Source organism: Myxocyprinus asiaticus, chromosome 6, assembly GCF_019703515.2.
Source record: "Myxocyprinus asiaticus isolate MX2 ecotype Aquarium Trade chromosome 6, UBuf_Myxa_2, whole genome shotgun sequence".
Lineage (NCBI taxonomy): Eukaryota > Metazoa > Chordata > Actinopteri > Cypriniformes > Catostomidae > Myxocyprinus > Myxocyprinus asiaticus.
Genome location: NC_059349.1, coordinates 105797 through 125481, shown reverse-complemented (window position 1 = coordinate 125481; position 19685 = coordinate 105797). Strand labels below are relative to the sequence as shown.

General features: G+C 40.7%; 1 protein-coding gene across 4 annotated transcripts in view; it reads left to right on the top strand.

The window, feature by feature from the left end:
* Nucleotides 1-19685, top strand: part of LOC127442853 (zinc finger protein 521-like) — a 263975-nt gene that overhangs the window by 138623 nt on the left and 105667 nt on the right. For 3 of the 4 annotated variants that reach the window (XM_051701091.1, XM_051701090.1, XM_051701092.1), the window contains 2 exons: nucleotides 3110-6546; nucleotides 7294-7375. In XM_051701091.1, the coding sequence (XP_051557051.1) occupies nucleotides 3466-6546; nucleotides 7294-7375 (3163 nt within the window). In that variant the 5' untranslated portion in view covers nucleotides 3110-3465. Of the gene's footprint in view, nucleotides 1-3109; nucleotides 6547-7293; nucleotides 7376-14930; nucleotides 15038-19685 lie in introns of all 4 variants that reach the window. The other variant, XR_007897530.1, reaches the window with a different exon arrangement.

Below are 19685 nucleotides of genomic sequence, written 5' to 3'. Positions count from 1 at the left end.
AGTAGGAATGCACATATCCTCACAAAAACTGATATATGATGTAACAGTATCTGTGAGCTCGTCCAGATTGGTGTCTGCAGTCTCAAAAACACTCCAATCAGTGCAGTCAAAGTAGGCTTGTAGTTCCAGCTCTGCTTCGTAGGTCCATCTCTTTACAGTCCTTAATACAGGCTTAGCAGATTTTAATTTCTGTCTGTAGGTTGGAAGAAGATGAACCAGACAGTGATCAGATAGTCCCAAAGCTGCTCTAGGAATGGAGCAATATGCATCCTTTATTGTTGTGTAGCAGTGATCCAGTATGTTTCTGTCTCTGGTTGGGCATGTAATGTGCTGTTTGTATTTGGGCAGTTCACGTGTGAGGTTTGCTTTGTTATAATCCCCAAGAATAACAATAACTGACTCTGGGTATTGTTGTTCTTTGTCTGTGATTTGATCAGCCAGCTGTTGCAGTGTGGCATTCGAACACGCGTTTGGCCCGATATACACACTCACCAAAAAAAAAAGGCCCAGCAGAGGTTGTACTTCCTTTGCCAGTTGAGGAAGTTCAACCTGCCACAGGCGCTGCTGATACAGTTCTACTCAGCAGTCATTGAGTCTGTCCTCTGCACCTCAGTAACTGTCAGGTTTGGTGCAGCTATGAAATCAGATTATATAGTCCTATTATGTATTCCTATATATACTTATATTTTCTATTCACTTTTTATTTTTATTCTATTTTTTATTATTATCTCTGTCTTTGGCAGATGCTTTTATCCAAAGCGACTTACAGTTCCCTGATTACAGGGACAATCCCCCTGGAGCAATCTGGAGTTAAGTGCCTTGCTCAAGGACACAATGGTGGTGGCTGTGGGGATTGAACCAACAACCTTCCGCTTATCAGTTCAGTGCTTTAGTCCACTAGACCACCACCTGTCTTGTTGCTGTATGGTTTGTGCACTGGAAACTCCTGTCACCAAGTCAAATTCCTTGTATGTGTAAGCATACTTGGATGTGTACCTGTGGATGTATTTTAATGCCTACCTTCAAACTCAGTTTCATCATGGGAAAATCAAAAGAAATCAGCCAAGACCTCAGAAATGTTTTTTGGAATCTCCACAAGTCTGGTTCATCCTTGGGAGCAATTTCCAAATGCCTGAAGGTACCATGTTCATCTGTACAAACAATAGTATGCAAGTATAAACACCATTGGACCACGCAGCCATCATAGCGCTCAGGAAGGAGATGCATTCTGTCTCCTAGGGATGAACGTAGTTTGGTGCGAAAAGTGCAAATCAATCCCAGAACAACACCAAAGGACCTTGTGAAGATGGAGGAAACAGGTATACATGTATCTATATCCACAGTAAAACGAGTCCTATATCGACATAACCTGAAAGGCTGCTCAGCAAGGAAGAAGCCACTGCTCCAAAACCGCTGCGAAAAGCCAGACTACAGTTTGCAAGTGCACATGGACAAAGATCTTACTTTTTGGAGAAATGTCCTCTGGTCAAATGAAACAAAATTTCACAAATTACATAATAGATGTTTACTCGCCTATATTCCATGACATAATACACATTGAACATGTATTACAGAATTATTATTTTTATTATTATTATTATTAATGGAAATTCTGTCATCATTCACCATCATGTTGTTCCAAACCCGTATGACTTTCTTTCTTCCATGCCACACAGTAAGGAGATATTAGACAGAATGATTGCATGAGTCACTATTTACTTTCAGTGAATGTTTTTTTTCTCCATATTTTGAAAGTGAATGGTGACCGAGACTGTCAGTCCCTAACATTCTGTCTAACATATTTTGTGTTCCACATACTACAAAGCATCACACTGGTTTGGAACAACATGAGGGTAGGGAAATTATGACAGAATATTAAATTATGGCTCAGCTATCACTTTAAAGAGATAGTTTACCCAAAAATGAAAATTCTCTCCTCATTTACTCACCCTCATGCCATCCCAGATGTGTATGACTTCCTTTCTTCTGCAGAACACAAATTAAGATTTTTAGAAGAATATTTTAGCTCTGTAGGCCAAAATTTTGATGCTCCAAAAAGCACATAAAGGCAGTATAAAAGTAATCCACAAGACTCCAGTGGTTAAATCCATGTCTTCAGTAGTGATATGATAGGTGTGGGTGAGAAACAGATCAATATTTGTCATTTTTTGCTAGACAGCAGGGGGTGATATGCAGAGAAGAATGTGAAAGTGATCCGTTTCTCATCCACACCTATCACATCATTTCTGAAGATACTGATTTAACCACTGGAGTCTTATGGATTACTTTTATGCTGACTTATGTTTGTTTGTTTAGCTTTAAAATGTTGCCACCCGTTAACTTGCCTTGTATGGACCTACAGAACTGAGAAATTCTTCTAATAATCTTAATTTGAGTTCAGCAGATGAAAGTCATACACATCTGGGGTGGCATGAGGGTGAGTAAATAATGAGAATTTTTATTTTTGGGTGAACTAAAAATAAAGTAGTGATCTTAACTGACCTAAGACAGGCAATGTTTTCTACGATTAAATGTCAGGAATTGTGAAAAGCTGAGTTTAAATGTATTTGGTAAAGGTGTATGTAAACTTCTGACTTCAACTGTAAATTTGACTGGCTGAAGTTACCCATGGTGAACGGGAGTTTAAAAAAAAAAAAAAAAGACTTAGCATTATCAATACATGGGCAAATGCCACATTAATTTTTTTGTTTTTGTTGTTGTTGTTGAAGGATTTTGTTTATGTAAACTTGTATTGTTGGATTACACCATGTAAATGACTTTGGCAATCATCTGATTTGAAATTACTGTACATTTTCAAAAAACAATGAAATTCACAAGGTAAAACATCATATTGTGTGTAGTTGTGGTGGTCTCAATATAGCAAAGGGTGAATATAATTTACAAATCACTCATTTTTGTTTTTATTAGCATTTTTCATACTGTCCCATCTTTTTCGGAATTGGGGTTGTACATAACAGTGCCTCTCTCTCTTATTTCTCTCTGTACATTACATAAAAAGCATATCATTTTGAAAGGAGAGTAACAAATACAGTTTGTTAGAAGACCACAAAACAGAAAGGTAACGCATTCAATCTTGTCTTTTTGACAGATTTTACTGATGTAGAAGATGACCTGTCCTGCTCTTGGCCTGCATCCTCGCCATCTATTAAAGACGAAACGTCTCCAGGCCATGCCAATCACTATGAATACGGTGAGGACGAAGGAGGCGCCGGCCTGCCCTACCCGTGCCAATTTTGTTCTAAATCCTTCACTCACTTGAGCTTCCTAAAGTGCCACGAGCAGAGTCACAGAGATAAACTTCCCTTCAGCTGCACGTACTGCAGCCGTTTGTTCAAACACAAGTGCAGCCGCAACAGACACATCAAGCTTCATACTGGTGACAAAAAGTACCACTGTGGAGACTGCAACTCTGCTTTCTCATGCAGCGATCATCTGAAGATCCATATGAAGACGCATTCTGCTAACAAGTCCCATAAATGCTTTGTGTGCAGCAGGGGGTTCTTGTCCAGCAAATCACTTCATGCGCGCATGCTGGTGCATGAACGTGGAAAGGATTTGGCAAATACGAGGGCCACTCAAGAGTGGTGGAAACGCAAATGCAGCCGCTGTGAGGAGGGTTTTAATATGACTGAAGAACTGCAGAAGCACATTGCAGAAAGCCATCCAGAGTGCTCTTCTCCTGGCAGACGGAGTCTAGAACCAGGCCTGCAATGCATTTACTGTCATGAGCCATTCACTGACGAAGGAATGCTTATGAACCACATCGATCAGTTGTATTGCAGAGACAGGAAGAACAACATGTGCACTGTGTGCTCTGAGCACTTCCCCACTCTTGAGGAGTTGTACACTCACATGGATGTCCACCAACTGCCAGAGTCCAGCAATAGCCCCTCCCTGTTGCCCATGGGATATACATCTGTTTCAAGCACTACCCCGGACTCTAATCTATCTGTTGACAGTTTGACCATGGTGGAGACAGTTTCTACAGTGCCCAAGACACGAGGGAGAAGAAAGAGGGCCAGCCAAAATGTGTCTGATATGAATGGCCGATCTTCTAAGCAGCGAAAAATTACATACAGCTGCATCTACTGCAGCAAACAAGTTTTTTCAAGCCTTGCTGTGCTGCAGATTCACCTTAAGACAAAGCATGTTGATAAACCAGAACAGGCTCATACCTGCCAATTGTGTTTGGAGATTCTTCCATCCCTTTGTAATTTAAATGAGCACCTGAAGCAGATCCACAATGCCGAGGATCCCGCTGGGTTATTTGCCAACCTGTCTGACTCCCTGCTGCAGTGTAACTTCTGCCCAGAGGTGTTTGGAGATTTGAATGCTCTGCAGGAGCACATCCGCTGCTCACATGGCTTTCCTAGTCTTGTGTCCAAAGAAAGCAATGCATTTTTTTGCCCCAAGTGCTTTATGGGATTCTTAACTGAGGCCACTCTAGAAAAACATGTCAGACAGGCCCATTGTGACTCTAGGAGCTTGCAGTATGACTCTCCTTTAGCAGTCACTCCTAAAGATCCGATTGTGGAGATCTACTCTTGCTCTTACTGCACCAACTCACCCATTTTTAATAGTGTCCTGAAGCTTAACAAGCACATTAAGGAGAACCACAAGAACATCCCTCTTGCTCTGAATTATATTAACAATGGGAGAAGATCTCTGCGAGTACTCAGCCCTTCTTCTCCAGTATCTGTAGAACAGTTCCCATTATTCAATCCGAACAGCACTTGTTTACGTTCAAATGAATTCATTTGTAATCAGTGTGCTGCTAAGTACACAAGACTAGACCTTTTTCAGACACATTTAAAGACCCACCTTGATAGCGTTGTGCCCCAGTTAACCTGTCCACAGTGCAAAAAAGATTTTCCCAACCAGGAGTCTCTGCTGAAACATGTGACAGTTCATTTCACCCACATGTCCACGCACTACATCTGTGAGAGTTGTGACAAGCAATTCACATCAGTGGATGACTTACAGAAACACCTCCTTGACATGCACACTTTTGTGTTTTTTCGCTGTACGCTCTGTCAGGAGGTGTTTGATTCTAAAGTGTCCACTCAACTCCACCTCTCAGTAAAGCACAGTAATGAAAAGAAGGTATACCGTTGCACTTCCTGCAACTGGGATTTCAGGCATGAGGCCGACCTTCAAATGCACATCAAACATAGTCACCTGGAAAATCAGGGCCACTCGCACCGTTGCATTTTTTGCACTGAGTCCTTTGGCACTGAAGTAGAGCTGCAGTGTCACATTACCACCCACAGCAAGAAGTACAATTGTGACTTTTGCTGTAAGGCCTTCCATGCTGTTCATTTGTTAGAGTGCCATCTACGTGAAAAGCATTGTGTGTTTGAGGGTACGGTCCAGAACTGCAGCACCAATGGATCTTGTTCAGGTAGTGGTGATTCCATTGCCAAAGATAATGCAGATTTTCAGGGATTTCTGGCCAACAGACATGGAGATACTGGTGCTGGGGTGTCACACAACAGTCATGATGGCATTGAAGTAGACTTTGACACTTCAGATGTCATGTACAGCTGTGACATCTGTGGTGCTTCCTATACCATGGAGTCCCTCCTGACCAACCACCAACTTCGTGACCATAACATTTGTTCAGAAGAGAGTGTGATGCACAAGAGAAAGGCAGAAATGGTTAAGGGAAACCACAAATGCAATGTCTGCTCTAGAACTTTCTTCTCAGAAGGAGGCCTTCGGGAGCACATGCAGACACACCTAGGGCCCATCAAACACTACATGTGTCCCATATGTGGAGAGCGCTTCCCTTCACTACTCACCCTGACAGAGCACAAGGTCACTCACAGCAAAAGTCTGGACACAGGAAGCTGTCGAATCTGCAAGTTACCCCTGCAGAGTGAGGAAGTGTTCCTGGAGCATTGTCAGATGCATCCCGATTTGCAAAACTCATTGACTGGCTTCCGCTGCGTGGTCTGCATGCAAACTGTCACCTCAACACTAGAGCTCAAGATCCACAGCACCTTTCACATGCAAAAGACTGGAGCGGCATCTACAAATCACCAGACAGCATGCTCAGCTGCCACACAACTTCAACACTATCAAAGCCAAAAAGTCTTCAAGTGTGCTGCGTGTCTCAAAATGTTCCATTCCAAGCAGGAGTTGGTGAAGCTTGATGTTAATGGTTTGATGTATGGCCTTTGTACATTATGCGTCAATGCTGCTGGTAGCAAGAGCTTAACTGTAAATGGAGGGAAACAGTTGCAGCTAACATCAACAGGTCCTGCTGCTGGATGGAGCCAAGGAGACATCCATAGCCCTGGTGCTGTGAAGGGAAAGACTGCCACCTCTTCTTCATCATATTCATCAGTATCACCCTCTATTGATAAGACCTGTTGTTCAAGCTGCAGTGTTAAGTTTGAGTCAGAGGCTGAGCTTCAAGCACACCTGCAGACAGTGCACAGAGACCAAACACCAGAGGGCGCTCTGCTAAGAACCCCTGATGACTCACCTATGCCACAAGTTAGCCCCTCACAAAGTGACGAGGTAAACATGCAGTGCATGCTCTACAATATATTAAAGGAATAGTTCACCCAAAAAATTAAAAGTCTGTCATAATTTACTCCTTTGTTCTGCGGAGATAATTTGATTGTAATTTAATCCAGTTAAATTCAATACAATGGCAGTATGCAGTGACTCAAAAAATTGAATGAGGCGACTTCAGCACCATGACAACATGACGTTTGTTAATGAGACACGCAAGAACCAATAATGTTTGATGTTATTGATGTCGCTGTCATATTGGATTCGGCTCTGTTTACATAGTTTGTCAATTATTTTATTTAATTTGAGAGTGAAAACTTTAAAAAAAAACTTAAATAATGGTCCATTCATCATACAAAGTGGAATATTTATGTATGGCCTAATTTTTTGTCACTTTTGGGTACTTAAGTATTAAAATGAGTCCCTTTCTACTGCCATTGTATTGAATTCAGCCAACAGGACTGGATTAAATTATTATGAAATTATTTTCTTTTATGTTCTGTTGGGGTTTGGAACGACATGAGGGTGAGTAAATGACAGAATTGTAATTTTTGGGTGAACTATTCCCTTAATACTGATGATTACTGATTAAAAAGATAAGATTTATGGGTTAGTGCCATTTACTTGATTAAAAGGGTTTGACAAAATTTTTTGTACAATTGCATGGGTACAATGACATTTTCATCAGTTTCAGCAGTATTGCCCAACTCTGTTAATTTTTATTTGATGTCTCTTTTTTTCACTGTTTAGAAAACTTACCAGTGCATCAAATGTCAGATGGTGTTCTACAGTGAATGGGACATTCAGGTCCATGTGGCCAATCATATGCTTGGTAAGACAAACAGTTTTGCAACAAATGGCTAATCATATTTCAATGTCAGTTATGAGTATTATTGTCAAATGTAACCTTTTTACTTTATTTAAATGTATATATTAATTATTTCCCTGATGTAGAATTTCAGTGTAGAATTTTCCTTGAAGAATGAGAACGAATGGAGACTTGTGGTTTTAGATTTATATCACTCTGTATAGCAAAAGAAGTTTAAGCAGCACTATTTTGACCAATCATTTATATTTATCTTAAGCAGCTTACAGTGCTTTCAAGGTATAAAGTTTACCAGTTTGTGTGTTCCCTTGGAGTCAAACTCATGACCTTGACCTCGCTAGTGCCCTGCTCTACTAGTTAAGATAAATATGTTTTCACCAATCACTATCGAATGTACATGTTCTGGAAAATAAAGAGCACAGTGTGTTTATCTTAATGGATTTAAGTATTCCATCAGACAGCTCAGCCTAATGCTGTCCTGAAGTGTGAATATCTGTTGCAGTCTCCTATAAAGGGCGAGTAAATCTGGCCTGTATTTCTCTAAAAACCAGCGTGTTCTGAACAGGGGTATAAAAAGTACTTATATTTAAGTGAAAGTATGGAATACTGAGTGAAAATTTTACTCAATTAAAAGTCAAAGTGTCTAGCCAAAAACTACTTGAGTCAAAGTAAAAAAAAATATTCACTAGTATATACTTGTTTTTTCCTAGTTACAATAAAATCAAGCGAGAGATTGTGTGAGAGAGGACGTTGTGGCCAATTACATTGCATTTTAAATGGATTTCATTGGTGGATTGTAGACAATAACATTTACAGTTGTGCGCAAAAGTTTGCATACCCTTGGAGAATTGGTAATATATGTACAATTTTTAAAAAGAACATGAGTGAGTAGGCAAAACACATTTCTTTTATTTCTTATGGGATTCATATTCAACTGTAGGTTATAAAAGAATGGCACAATCATAAAACAAAACATGGCAACAAAGAAAAAAAATGAAATGACCCTTGTTCAAAAATCTGCATACCCTCAGTTCTTAATACTGTGTATTGCCCCCTTTAGCATCAATAGTTATCTATGAGGCCCCAAATTCTTTCAGGTGGTATAGCTGCCCATTCGTCTTGGCAAAATGCCTCTAGGTCATGCAAAGTCTTTGGTCGTCTTGCATGAATCGCACGTTTGAGATCTCCCCAGCGTGGCTCGATGATATTAAGGTCAGGAGACTGTGATGGCCACTCAAGAACCACTGGAGGGTCAACTTGGCCTTGTGCTTAGGGTCATTGTCATGCTGGAATGTCCAAGAGCGTCCCATGCACAGCTTTCGTGCAGAAGAATGCAAATTGTCTGCCAGTATTTTCTGATAACATGCTGCATTCATCTTGCCATCAATTTTCACAAGATTCCCCGTGCCTTTAGAGCTCACACACCCCAAAACATCAGTGAGCCACCACCATGCTTCACAGTGGAGATGGTATTCTTTTCACTATAGGCCTTGTTGACCCCTCTCCAAACATAGCGCTTATGGTTGTGACCATAAAGCTCTATTTTGGTCTCATCACTCCAAATTACAGTGTGTCAGAAGCTGTGAGGCATGTCAAGGTGTCGCCGGGCATATTGTAACCAGGCTTTTTTTGTGGCATTGGTGCAGTAAAGGCTTCCTTCTGGCAACTCGACCATGTAGCTCATTTTTGTTCAAGTATCCTCGTATTGTGCTCCTTGAAACAACCACACCGTCTTTTCCAGAGCAGCCTGTATTTCTCCTGAGGTTACCTGTGGGTTTTTCTTTGTATCCCGAACAATTCTTCTGGCAGTTATGGCTGAAATCTTTCTTGGTCTACCTGACCTTGGCTTGGTATCAAGAGATCCCCAAATGTTCCACTTTTTAATAAGTGATTGAACAGTACTGACTGGCATTTTCAAGGCTTTGGATATCTTTTACATCCTTTTCCATCTTTATATAGTTCCATTACCTTGTTACGCAGGTCTTTTGACAGTTCTTTTCTGCTCCCCATGGTTCAGTATCTAGCCTGCTCAGTGCATCCACATGAGAGCTGACAAATTAATTGACTATTTATACATAGACACTAATTGAAATTTAAAAAGCCACAGGTGTGGGAAATTAACCTTTAATTGCCATTTAAACCTGTGTGTGTCACCTTGTGTGTCTGTAACAAGGCCAAACATTCAAGGGTATGTAAACTTTTGATCATGGCCATTTGGGTGATTTCTGTTATCATTATGATTTAAAAAGGAGCTAAACAACTATGTGATAATAAATGGCTTCATATGATCACTATGCTTAAATAAAAGACAGTTTGTTTGCATGATCAGTCATATTTTCAAAATCAATGCCAAAATTTCACAATTTCTGCCAGGGTATGCAAACTTTTGAGCGTAACTGTAAATTGCGCAAGAACGCAGTTTAATTGGTCTGTTAAAGGTTCACACAGTAACTTCTGTCTTTGTGTCATCTTGGACTTACACTGACACCTAGCGGCTTGGATGCAGCATCATTTAAAATTAATAGTTTTCAGTTTCAGATGCTATTGCAGAAATGTAGTATTCACAGTCAGCCATGATTACTTTAATCAGTGAGTGAAAGTGTCAGATAACAGGATGGTTATTGGGATTAAGTGTGTAGTATTCGGCTGGTCATGTGATTCTAAAATGGCAGATCCCGTGTGCAGACCCTCTCCATGTAGAATAAAACAGCTTTTATAAGGTTACTGATATGACTGGAGTCTTCATTTTAATGTGAGTGGTCATGATTTCCTACATATTGCAAAATTACAACTCATGTCTTTAGGGGTTAAATTACTGAGTGCACCTTTAAACTGCCTTTTCACTGTCTCTGAAACTGGTACATTTCTCCCCCTAGTGGCAGTTGTGATGAACTGTCAATTTGCTTGAAATGGATTGTATTTGTTGCATTGGAGAAGACACACACAAATTGTGATGTCAGAGTACTCAGTCACTTGAGACATATAGTCAATAAAAATGAATCTTTCAAGAAAGTTAGTTATATTGTTGGTTTTGTGAGATTGTTTTCTGAGGTTTGATAGCACATTAAATTACTGGGTGTAACTTTGAGCAAATAAAAATAATTCACTCTGCATTTTTTATTATCACTATTATCACTTTTTATAGCTATTATGATAAAGTAATTAATAATAGCCTAACAATGACAACAACAAAACTAATACGAATAATTATAATAATTCAATAAATGAGTAAAAATTCATAGATATAGCTTATTATAATATGATTTTGCAAGCGCAGAAATAAATGACACATGTACACTTAATTACAAATGCCTTTTGTGATATAATTTCATCATGAATAATCATTTCTGACATTTACATTCATAGCCGTCCAATCTGCAGAAGTATCAGGAGTTTAAATAAAGTTTAGGGCATAACCGTTTTGAATGAATACATCACATATGGTTGGATGGTCGCATACGGTCTAGTCGCACGAGCTGAAATATTTTGACACATCAGAAGCTCAAACCGGATCTGAACATTCTGCATCCGATTATTGGAACCCCACGCATGCACACGTGCGACTTTCCATTACAAATAACTGACTTCCGGTCTATCATCTGTCGGAGACAGTGGAAAGGTGGATTCAGTCCAGTAGACGAAAGAAAACGATCTGCAAAAATGTAACAAGTACTTTTCCAGTCTAAATAAAATTGTAAGCTGTTAAGAGTTCTATTTTTACTTTAGAAATATAATTAAGGAAAAGTACGAGTATTTAGGTTAATTTGCACTCGAGAAAATTTCAGATCCTCCAAAATTAAATTTAAATATAGTAATCAAGTATAATTACTCAAGCAATTTACACCCCTTGTTCTTAAACAGTAAAGGGGAGAAACAGAGGCCTGATTTGAGAAGCTCTAAATACCTCTTCCCTTGAAATAGGGCACACTTTCTTCTGTTAATGACCATCTGTAAAGGATGTATTATTAGTGTATGTAATAGAGCTGGCGCTTTGCTCTTCATGGTGTTGTTTTCAGGCAAGTTTCCGCTTTATTGCCATCGATAACTGAATATATAGAGAATATAGAACTATAAAACATGAGCACAATGCACAGGTGCTTTGTGCATTCTATCCTAGTGCTATGATTTCTAGCAGATTTGGAGGCACATTTTGGTGGTCTTTAATATTGCTGATATGAACAGAGATATCTTTGAGAAAAGCGATCAGATCTTACATTAATGAAGTAAGTTGTGTGGAGTGAGGTTTGTAGTGGACAGGGGGGACTGTTCTTTGCCCTGGGGTGCCTGAAAATTGAAACTCACAGCTTGAAGGTGCATATGGACACATCCATATTTGCTGTTCATTTGATTGCCCTGCAGTAGAAATATAGACAGGCTTTAATGCCAGGCAGCAGACAGATTGGCTGTTTGGATGACCCACTCAAAAGGCCAAGAAAATTTTGTCATGAAACTAAAGAATAGTTGCAACAGGAGAAAATAAAAGGATTTATTTCACTCTTCAGGGTGGTCTTGCCAGGTTTGGCAAAATTCTCAATCTTAGAATTGGCACGCTTTCAATTCATGAATGGGAATTTGTTTTGAATTTTCCATGCCCCACAGGAAGTTGAATTGGAATTATAGGAAATGGAATTTAATGAACATTACAACAAGACACATTTTGTGACATAAATTACTTTTTACAGGCTATTTATTGCACAGTAGGTAGAATTTATTTTTAAAACGTATTAAACATAATATTTATCTAAACGAAAATTAAACAAAAACAAAACATTTTCTTAAATTTTTTTTTTTTAAATCACCATACAACACCATAAATTGTCAACTACATGGTAGATCATAGATCATAATTTAAATTAGTTGATTTTGTAATATATTGAGTAAACTAAAACATTACAGACACATTTTTTTAAATTTTTTTTTTTTAGATTTACGCATTTCTATTTCGTAACAAATTTCCATCAAACAAGTATGCTTCTTGGTACCACTTTAAAGAAATCAGAGGATAACCTCAGTGAAGTTAGCACCCCATATAATTAATTCATCACCAAAACTATAACATACATTTGTGCTGCGTTTGTGCTGATTCGTGTCATTATAAGGAACTTTGTATCTATTTAAGATCAGTTTCACCTTTGTCAAAACTCTGTCTGACTATGTATGACCAGATATATACTTAAAGGTGAAGTATTTAATTTCTATGCTACAAGTGGCACCAAATGGTTTCAAACAACCTTTGCCAACACCTTTTAGAATCATCATGCCCTTTCGAACTCTCTGATTCCCTATTTAGTAAGCCACTTAATAAAAGGTGATAAACGTTTAATGTGAACATTTGTTGAATGATAACACAATGTTACACTGAAAAATCGAATCTATTATTAAAAACTTAACTTAATGGTTATATGAATTTTAAATGTCATTCCATTTTAAATTGTACTTATACCAAGGGGCTGCTGAATGCTTGATTCTGATTGGTTGACGGACGTTCTAAGGTGTGCAATTATTTTTCAAGTAAACACACGGCTATGAAGTAGTCTTGAACGCATAACAGTTCCATATCACATCACCAAATTATTTCAGCTATTTCAAAGAGCCCTACAGGCTACCACAACAAAATAACCAATTAAAACAAAGACACTGGTTAAGTACATCGGATAAGAATGACAAACAATGTCAATAATATCCTAAATTTATTTCAATTTCGATTGAAAAATGTCCTTGGGCTCCCCCCCTCTCTCTCTCTCTCTCTCTCTCTCTCTCTCTCTCATTTTTGCTCTCGTCTCTCTCTCTCTCTCTCTCACACACACACACACACACACACACACACACACACACAAACACACACCATACATGCTACCACAGCAAAATAACCATATAAACATTGATATAAAGACATTTGTTAAAGTAAATAGGTTAAGAACGTCAAATAAAATCTATAATATCCTACTTTTATTTCAATTTCGGTTGAAAAGCTCCCTCGTCTCCACCGCACTTACACTCACACACATACATACACACGCGCATGCATGCACGCACACACACACACACTGAGACTTGTTTCGCGACCAACAAATAGAGCCACAACCCCTGCAACTTGATCAATACAACAGTTTCTAATATCCGAAACTTTTAATGTGAAACTTTTAATGTTTCAGTGTATTTCGCCCTAATCAACCTCACATAGCTATAGTGAAAAGTACTGCGCTACCCCCCCTCCTCTCTTTACACACTCCCACACATGTGGACACACATACATTATATGCATTACGCACACACTCGCGAGAGAAAAACAGAGCCGTCATGTCAGCGCACACCTACATCTCAGTGGGGTTGAAAAAAAGTTAAGGTTTACAACGGAAATATGGCAATACTCGCTGTTGCTGAGAAGTGCTTAAACTTACATCTTGGCGATTTTGAAGCAATGTTACTTCTGATGAGAGCTGCAACAAAAAAGGTTATTCCAGAAGCGATCTCTCTCAGTTTCTGAGTTTCTCTCTTTTGATCCCTCAAATACAAACAAACTCTCTCTCTCTCACACACGCACAAACACACTACCTCATTACTCCAGTAAGTACTCCAGTAAATCAGTGCAAGCCTCACACTCCTCCATTGCTAGTTCTGAAGTTACTTTTTTGAACTAGCAATGAAGGCTTGAGCTGTATCAGAGCAAAACGCTGAATCCGTGGCGAAAGAAAGTAGTTCCTTTCATAAGAGCGTTTTAGGGACGAAAACCAGAAAATGACTTGAGATAAAACCCTGAACTATGTCTTAAGGTGTGGTTACCGTGGTATAAGTGGAATAATTTACTCCGACCCTTTGAATTAATGAAAAATAATGCACACCCGAGGTGTAACCTCGGTGCTTGTCATGACCGCATTACCACCTCGGGTGTGCATTATTTTTCAACAATTCAGTGGTCTGCCGTCAATTATTCCTTACTTCCTTCATATTCAGATTGCAATTTTACATTCTGTTTGCAACTATTCAGGAACTGAATTGGTTTTGAATTTTAATTCTTAATTCAATTCTGAATGGTGCACAACTCTGCTCATGATTCCATAAAATCACTGTATATTTTATATAAAATGAGACCAGGCAAAAGGAAAGGATGGAAATCAGCATGTCCATCATAAATTAAAGCTTTCTTTTCTTACCTTTGCCACAAGTGGGTGTCCTGCATGTGGCGTGGAGGAGGGGGTGGCTGATTTCAGTGGCTCCAACCCAAGCAGTAAAGGTATCCAGGCTTTGCTCTGTGTGGGGCGAGTGGCCCGGGCAGCCCAGCCAATGGAAGGTGGGTGAGGTGGATGGCAGAGAGCAGTTGGTGGAGGCTTGGAGCGGTGCAGAATGCACATTTGTTGTCCAGCAGTCTTCTCTGTGTGATACAGTACTGTGGGCTGATACCACACTGGAAAGAGAGAAGTGTTGTGAATAAAGAGTGGAGTGGACAAACAGAGCAGGGAAGAAGTGAAGAGACATCACTTTTGTGAACATTTATTGCCTATTTATAGTTAATTCTACTGGATCAAATGATCATTAAATTATCTCCTTTTGTGGTCCGCAGGAGGAGGAACAGAGTAAATGATGACAGAATTAATATTTTTGGGCAAAATATCCCTGTAACACTGTTCAGTGGAATGGATAACAGGGAAGCGAGGTTTCCAGGTTCAGGTAAGCGTTTAATTTGGCCACCTTGATGCTTACAGGTTCATAAACTCAACAGTCTCTTAGGCACTGAGTTATTTAAACACATCAGCTTCACAGACAAATAGTTACTTAACACTTTAACTTCATAACACAATAATCATAACAGCTTCTGTAGCATCGTGGCCTTCCTTGTGCCAGTCTCTCTCTCTCTGTCTGCTGGCGGTGTGGCTCTTTTATGCCGCTCTCCCCATGCTCACTGAAATTAGAGACATGTGTTAGACATAATTTAGCTCAGGTGTACCTTACCGCTTTCTCTCTCTCCGGAGAGATGCTTGACCACGCCCCCACTGCCACATATCCCCACCGCCCGACTCAGGCTGGAGAGGCATCCGGCCCGCCTACCACTCCCCCCCCCCCCCACATTTCTGGAAAGGAAGTCGGTGACAGCCATCTGCGCTCCCGGTCTTTGGACCACCTTGAACTTAAACGGCTGAAGAGCTAGATACCAACGGGTGATCCGCACATTGGTATCTTTCATGCGGTGGAGCCACTGGAGCGGGGCGTGATCGGAACAGAGGGTGAAGGCCTGCCCCAACAGGTAGTATCGGAGAGTGAGGACTGCCCACTTGATGGCGAGATTCTCCTTTTCCACGGTGCTGTACTTAGCTTCACTCAACGAGAGCTTACGGCTAATGTACAGCACCGGGCGCTCCTCCCCCTCCACCACCTGTGAGAGTACGGCCCCCAGCCCTCTGTCTGAAGCATCTGTCTGTAAAACAAAAGGGAGTGAGAAATCAGGTGAATGTAAAAGCGGCCCCCCGCAAAGTGCGGCTTTAACTTGCGTGAACGCCTGCTGACACTGCTCTGTCCACTGGACCGGGTCTGGAGCTCCCTTTTTAGTGAGATCAGTCAGCAGGCTGGTGACGTCCAAATAGTTAGGCACGAATCTTCTTTAATAGCCAGCCAGCCCCAGGAATTATCTCACCCCCTTTTTGGTCTTGGGCCTTGGGCAGGTCGCAATCGCCACTGTCTTGTCAATTTGGGGATGCACCTGCCCGTGGCCCAAGTGGAACCCCAGATACCGTACTTCCACCCGCTCAATCGCGCACTTCTTTGGGTTTGCTGTGAGTCCCGCTCGGCGCAGCGATCTCAGAACTGCCCTCAGATGTTGGCGTAAGCTGAATGCGGTCTGAGAATTCGGTCCATGAGATGCTGAAACGTAGCCGGGGCTCCAAACAAACCGAACGGAAGTGTCACAAACTGGTGTAATCCAAACGGTCTGGAGAAGGCATTTTTTTCACGGGAAATTGGTGTCAAGGCGATCTGCCAATAACCCTTCGTCAAATCCAATGTCGAATAAAATCGAGCAGTGCCCAACTGATCGAGCAACTCATCAATGCGAGGCATTGGATACGCATCTAATTTAGACACCTCGTTGACTTTCCTATAATCCACACAGAACCGTACAGACCCGTCGCTCTTAGGCACTAGAACAACTGGGCTGGACCAATCGCTGTGGGGATTCTTCTATTACCCCCATATCGAGCATTGCGTCCAATTCTTCCCGAACGATTTTCTTTTTGTGTTTGGGTAATCAGTAGGGGTGGCTACGTACCATAACCCCCAGCTCTTTCTCGATGTGGTGGTGAATGTGGTTCGTATGATCCGGTAGAGGGGAGAACACATCTGCAAATTCCTGTTGCAACCTGACAACCTCCACGAGTTGACTCTGTGAGAGGTGGTCTCCGCAAGTGACCGGGGTGAACTGTTTATGTTTTGAATTCACCTCCGGTCCGAGCTCTGGAACTACCATAGCCAACGTCACCGGGACCACCTCCCTCCACAATTTCAGGAGGTTGAGGTGGTATATTTGACGTGTGCCCCCTCTATCGGTTTGTTTAACCTCATAATCGAGATCTCCCACTCGTCGTGTGACCTCAAAGGGCCCTTGCCACGTGGCAAGTAATTTAGAGCTCGATGTGGGAAGCAATACAAGCACTTTATCTCCCGGTGCAAATTCCCTTAGCTGAGTTCCCCTGTCATACAGTCGGCGCTGTCGTACTTGAGCTTGCAGCAAATTCTCCTGTGTTAGTTGTCCCAAAGTGTGGAGTTTTGCTCTAAGATCAAGAACATATTGAATTTCATTCTTACTATTTGAAGGTCCCTCCTCCCAGGCTTCTCCCAATACATCAAGCACACCGTGTGTGCGTTGCCCATACAGCAGCTCAAATGGGGAGAAGCCAGTGGAGGCTTGCGGGACCTCTCGTACTGCGAATAACAGGGGGTTGAGCCATTTATCCCAATTCCTAGCATCGTCGTGCACGAACTTACGAATCATGTTTTTGAGGGTTTTATTAAATCGTTCCACCAGGCCATCCGTTTGAGGATGGTACACGCTGGTGCGAATCGATTTAATACTCAATAATTCGTACAGCTCGCGTAGTGTCCGTGACATAAACGTTGTGCCTTGATCGGTGAGGATTTCTTTCAGATTAGATTAAAAATTAGATTATTTTGAAGAGTGCCTCCGCAAGACTGCATGCTGAGATGTTGCGAAGAGGCACTGCTTCCGGATATCGCATTGCATAGTCCACTAGGACCAATACAAAGCGATGTCCGCATGCTGACCATTCTAATGGCCCGACGAGGTCCATTCCAATTCTCTCAAAGGGGACCTCGATCAATGAAGAGGGCGCAATGGCGCTTTTGAGGTGGCCGGTGGGTTAACCAGCTGGCATTTGCAGCATGCCGCACACCACCTGCGGACATCGGCGCCAATGCCCGGCCAATAGAAGCGCCCTTACCGCTTTCTCTCTCTCCGGAGAGATGCTTGACCACGCCCCCACTGCCACAATCCCTTTTACTATCTTTTTATAATTTTGTAAAGCAGTGGCAGGTTGGTGCTTAGAGAGCATTGGCTACATTCAGTATTTTATACAGCTTCTTGGCTAGATATTCTAATGACTGCAGTCATGTCAGGTGTTTTGTAGTCAGTTATACTGATCTGTTCCATGGGTTCAGACAACAATTTTATATTTTACACCATCCATTCATTCTTCTGTGTTAAGAAGGTGGTCAGTCCCCAAAGAGGAACACTCAGCATCAATGTAATTCACTTGTATGGTGCTATTTGGAGGTTTACATTAGATTTTAAATGGAGGCCTAAATAGTGTTAATGCCAGCTCAGGTTAAAAAAAAAATTTAAGAAACGCACCCATTCACTTCAATTGTAAGTGCCTCACTGTAACATTGATTTTTGCTTTTTTTTTTTTTTAAAGAAAAGGACAGACGAGTCTAGGTTAATTTAAGTGATAATCAACATTACACGATTGAGCTTAACCTGTATTGGATCCAGAATATCCCTTTAAGGACCACCAATTCCCTACTTTCACCTTATAGAGCATTTTGGGATACGACTGAGTAGTAAATCAAGCTTCGGAACATTGATATAGAATTCCATCTCCGACGCACGGTGTATACAGTAGCGGCCGAATTCACTCACTCTTTTCAAATAGAAGCTCAGTGAAGAGGTCAGAGCTATTGACCAATCAGAAGCCAGGACCAGAACTATCGGTTTAATTAAAGAAATGCAGCTCATGTCAAGGACTTTTCACATAGCCCTTAACCACGGGTTATCATCTTTTTAAACCTCGTTTTTAACCCTAACCCTAACCCAACATTTCCTCAGAAGAGCAGCTCCATTGACAGGTCCGTCGTATCCATCCAATCATTGTTTTTGACACCGCAAATAGGTACGTTAAACCGGGGTTTACGAATATACAGCATGAAACCTCAAAACATGAATACCCAGTGTTAATTAGCAACCCAAGGTAAAATTTGAACAGTGTGAAACATGAAACAAGATAATCCAGGATGACCTTGGGTTAACAATTTCAAGTGTGAAAAGCCCTCAACTATTATGATTTAAGATATAGTGATACTTCTTATTGCTACTTTTTTGTCGTGATTCTTTGCCTAATAAAATTTATTATATATCCTATGAAATACATACAAAAAAAAATAAAAAATCTGATTAATCCTTCAATTTTATTCAGGGAGCTCTAAGCTTGTCATACACAACTAGTGAAATACTGTATGCATACATTTTTTGAAGCATGTTAGATATATTTTTGCAAATACAATGTAAATGACTTGAATGAAATGTATTCCGTAGATTTTTAGGGGACTGTTTGTGGCGTTTGTGGAGCTTGGCTCAGTTTGGTTTCTCTTATTTTTCTCACTGCTTTGGCCACCTGAAGTCTGCTAGTGAACAGGATGCCGATTAGGGAGCGCTCCTTTACGATGCCCTGTGGCTGCAGTTGTGGAGCCCTGTTTTATGTTCCATAGCACTCTTATAATCTTATTTCAGGTGCTTCAAAACACTGGCAACATGCCAAATATCTCCCAACACTCAGCCTCATGCATTCATACCTGAATTACCCATGGAGCTTTGTCTTTGTAAAGAGATAATGTTTATCAAAGTCTTTATCAAAGTTTATCAAAGCCTTTATCAAAATCAAATCAAATCAAATCACTTTATTGTCACACAGCCATATACACAAGTGCAGTGGTGTGTGAAATTCTTGGGTGCAGTTCCGATCAACATAGCAGTCGTGACAGTGATGAGACATATACCAATTTACAATAACATCAAATTAACACAACGCAATTT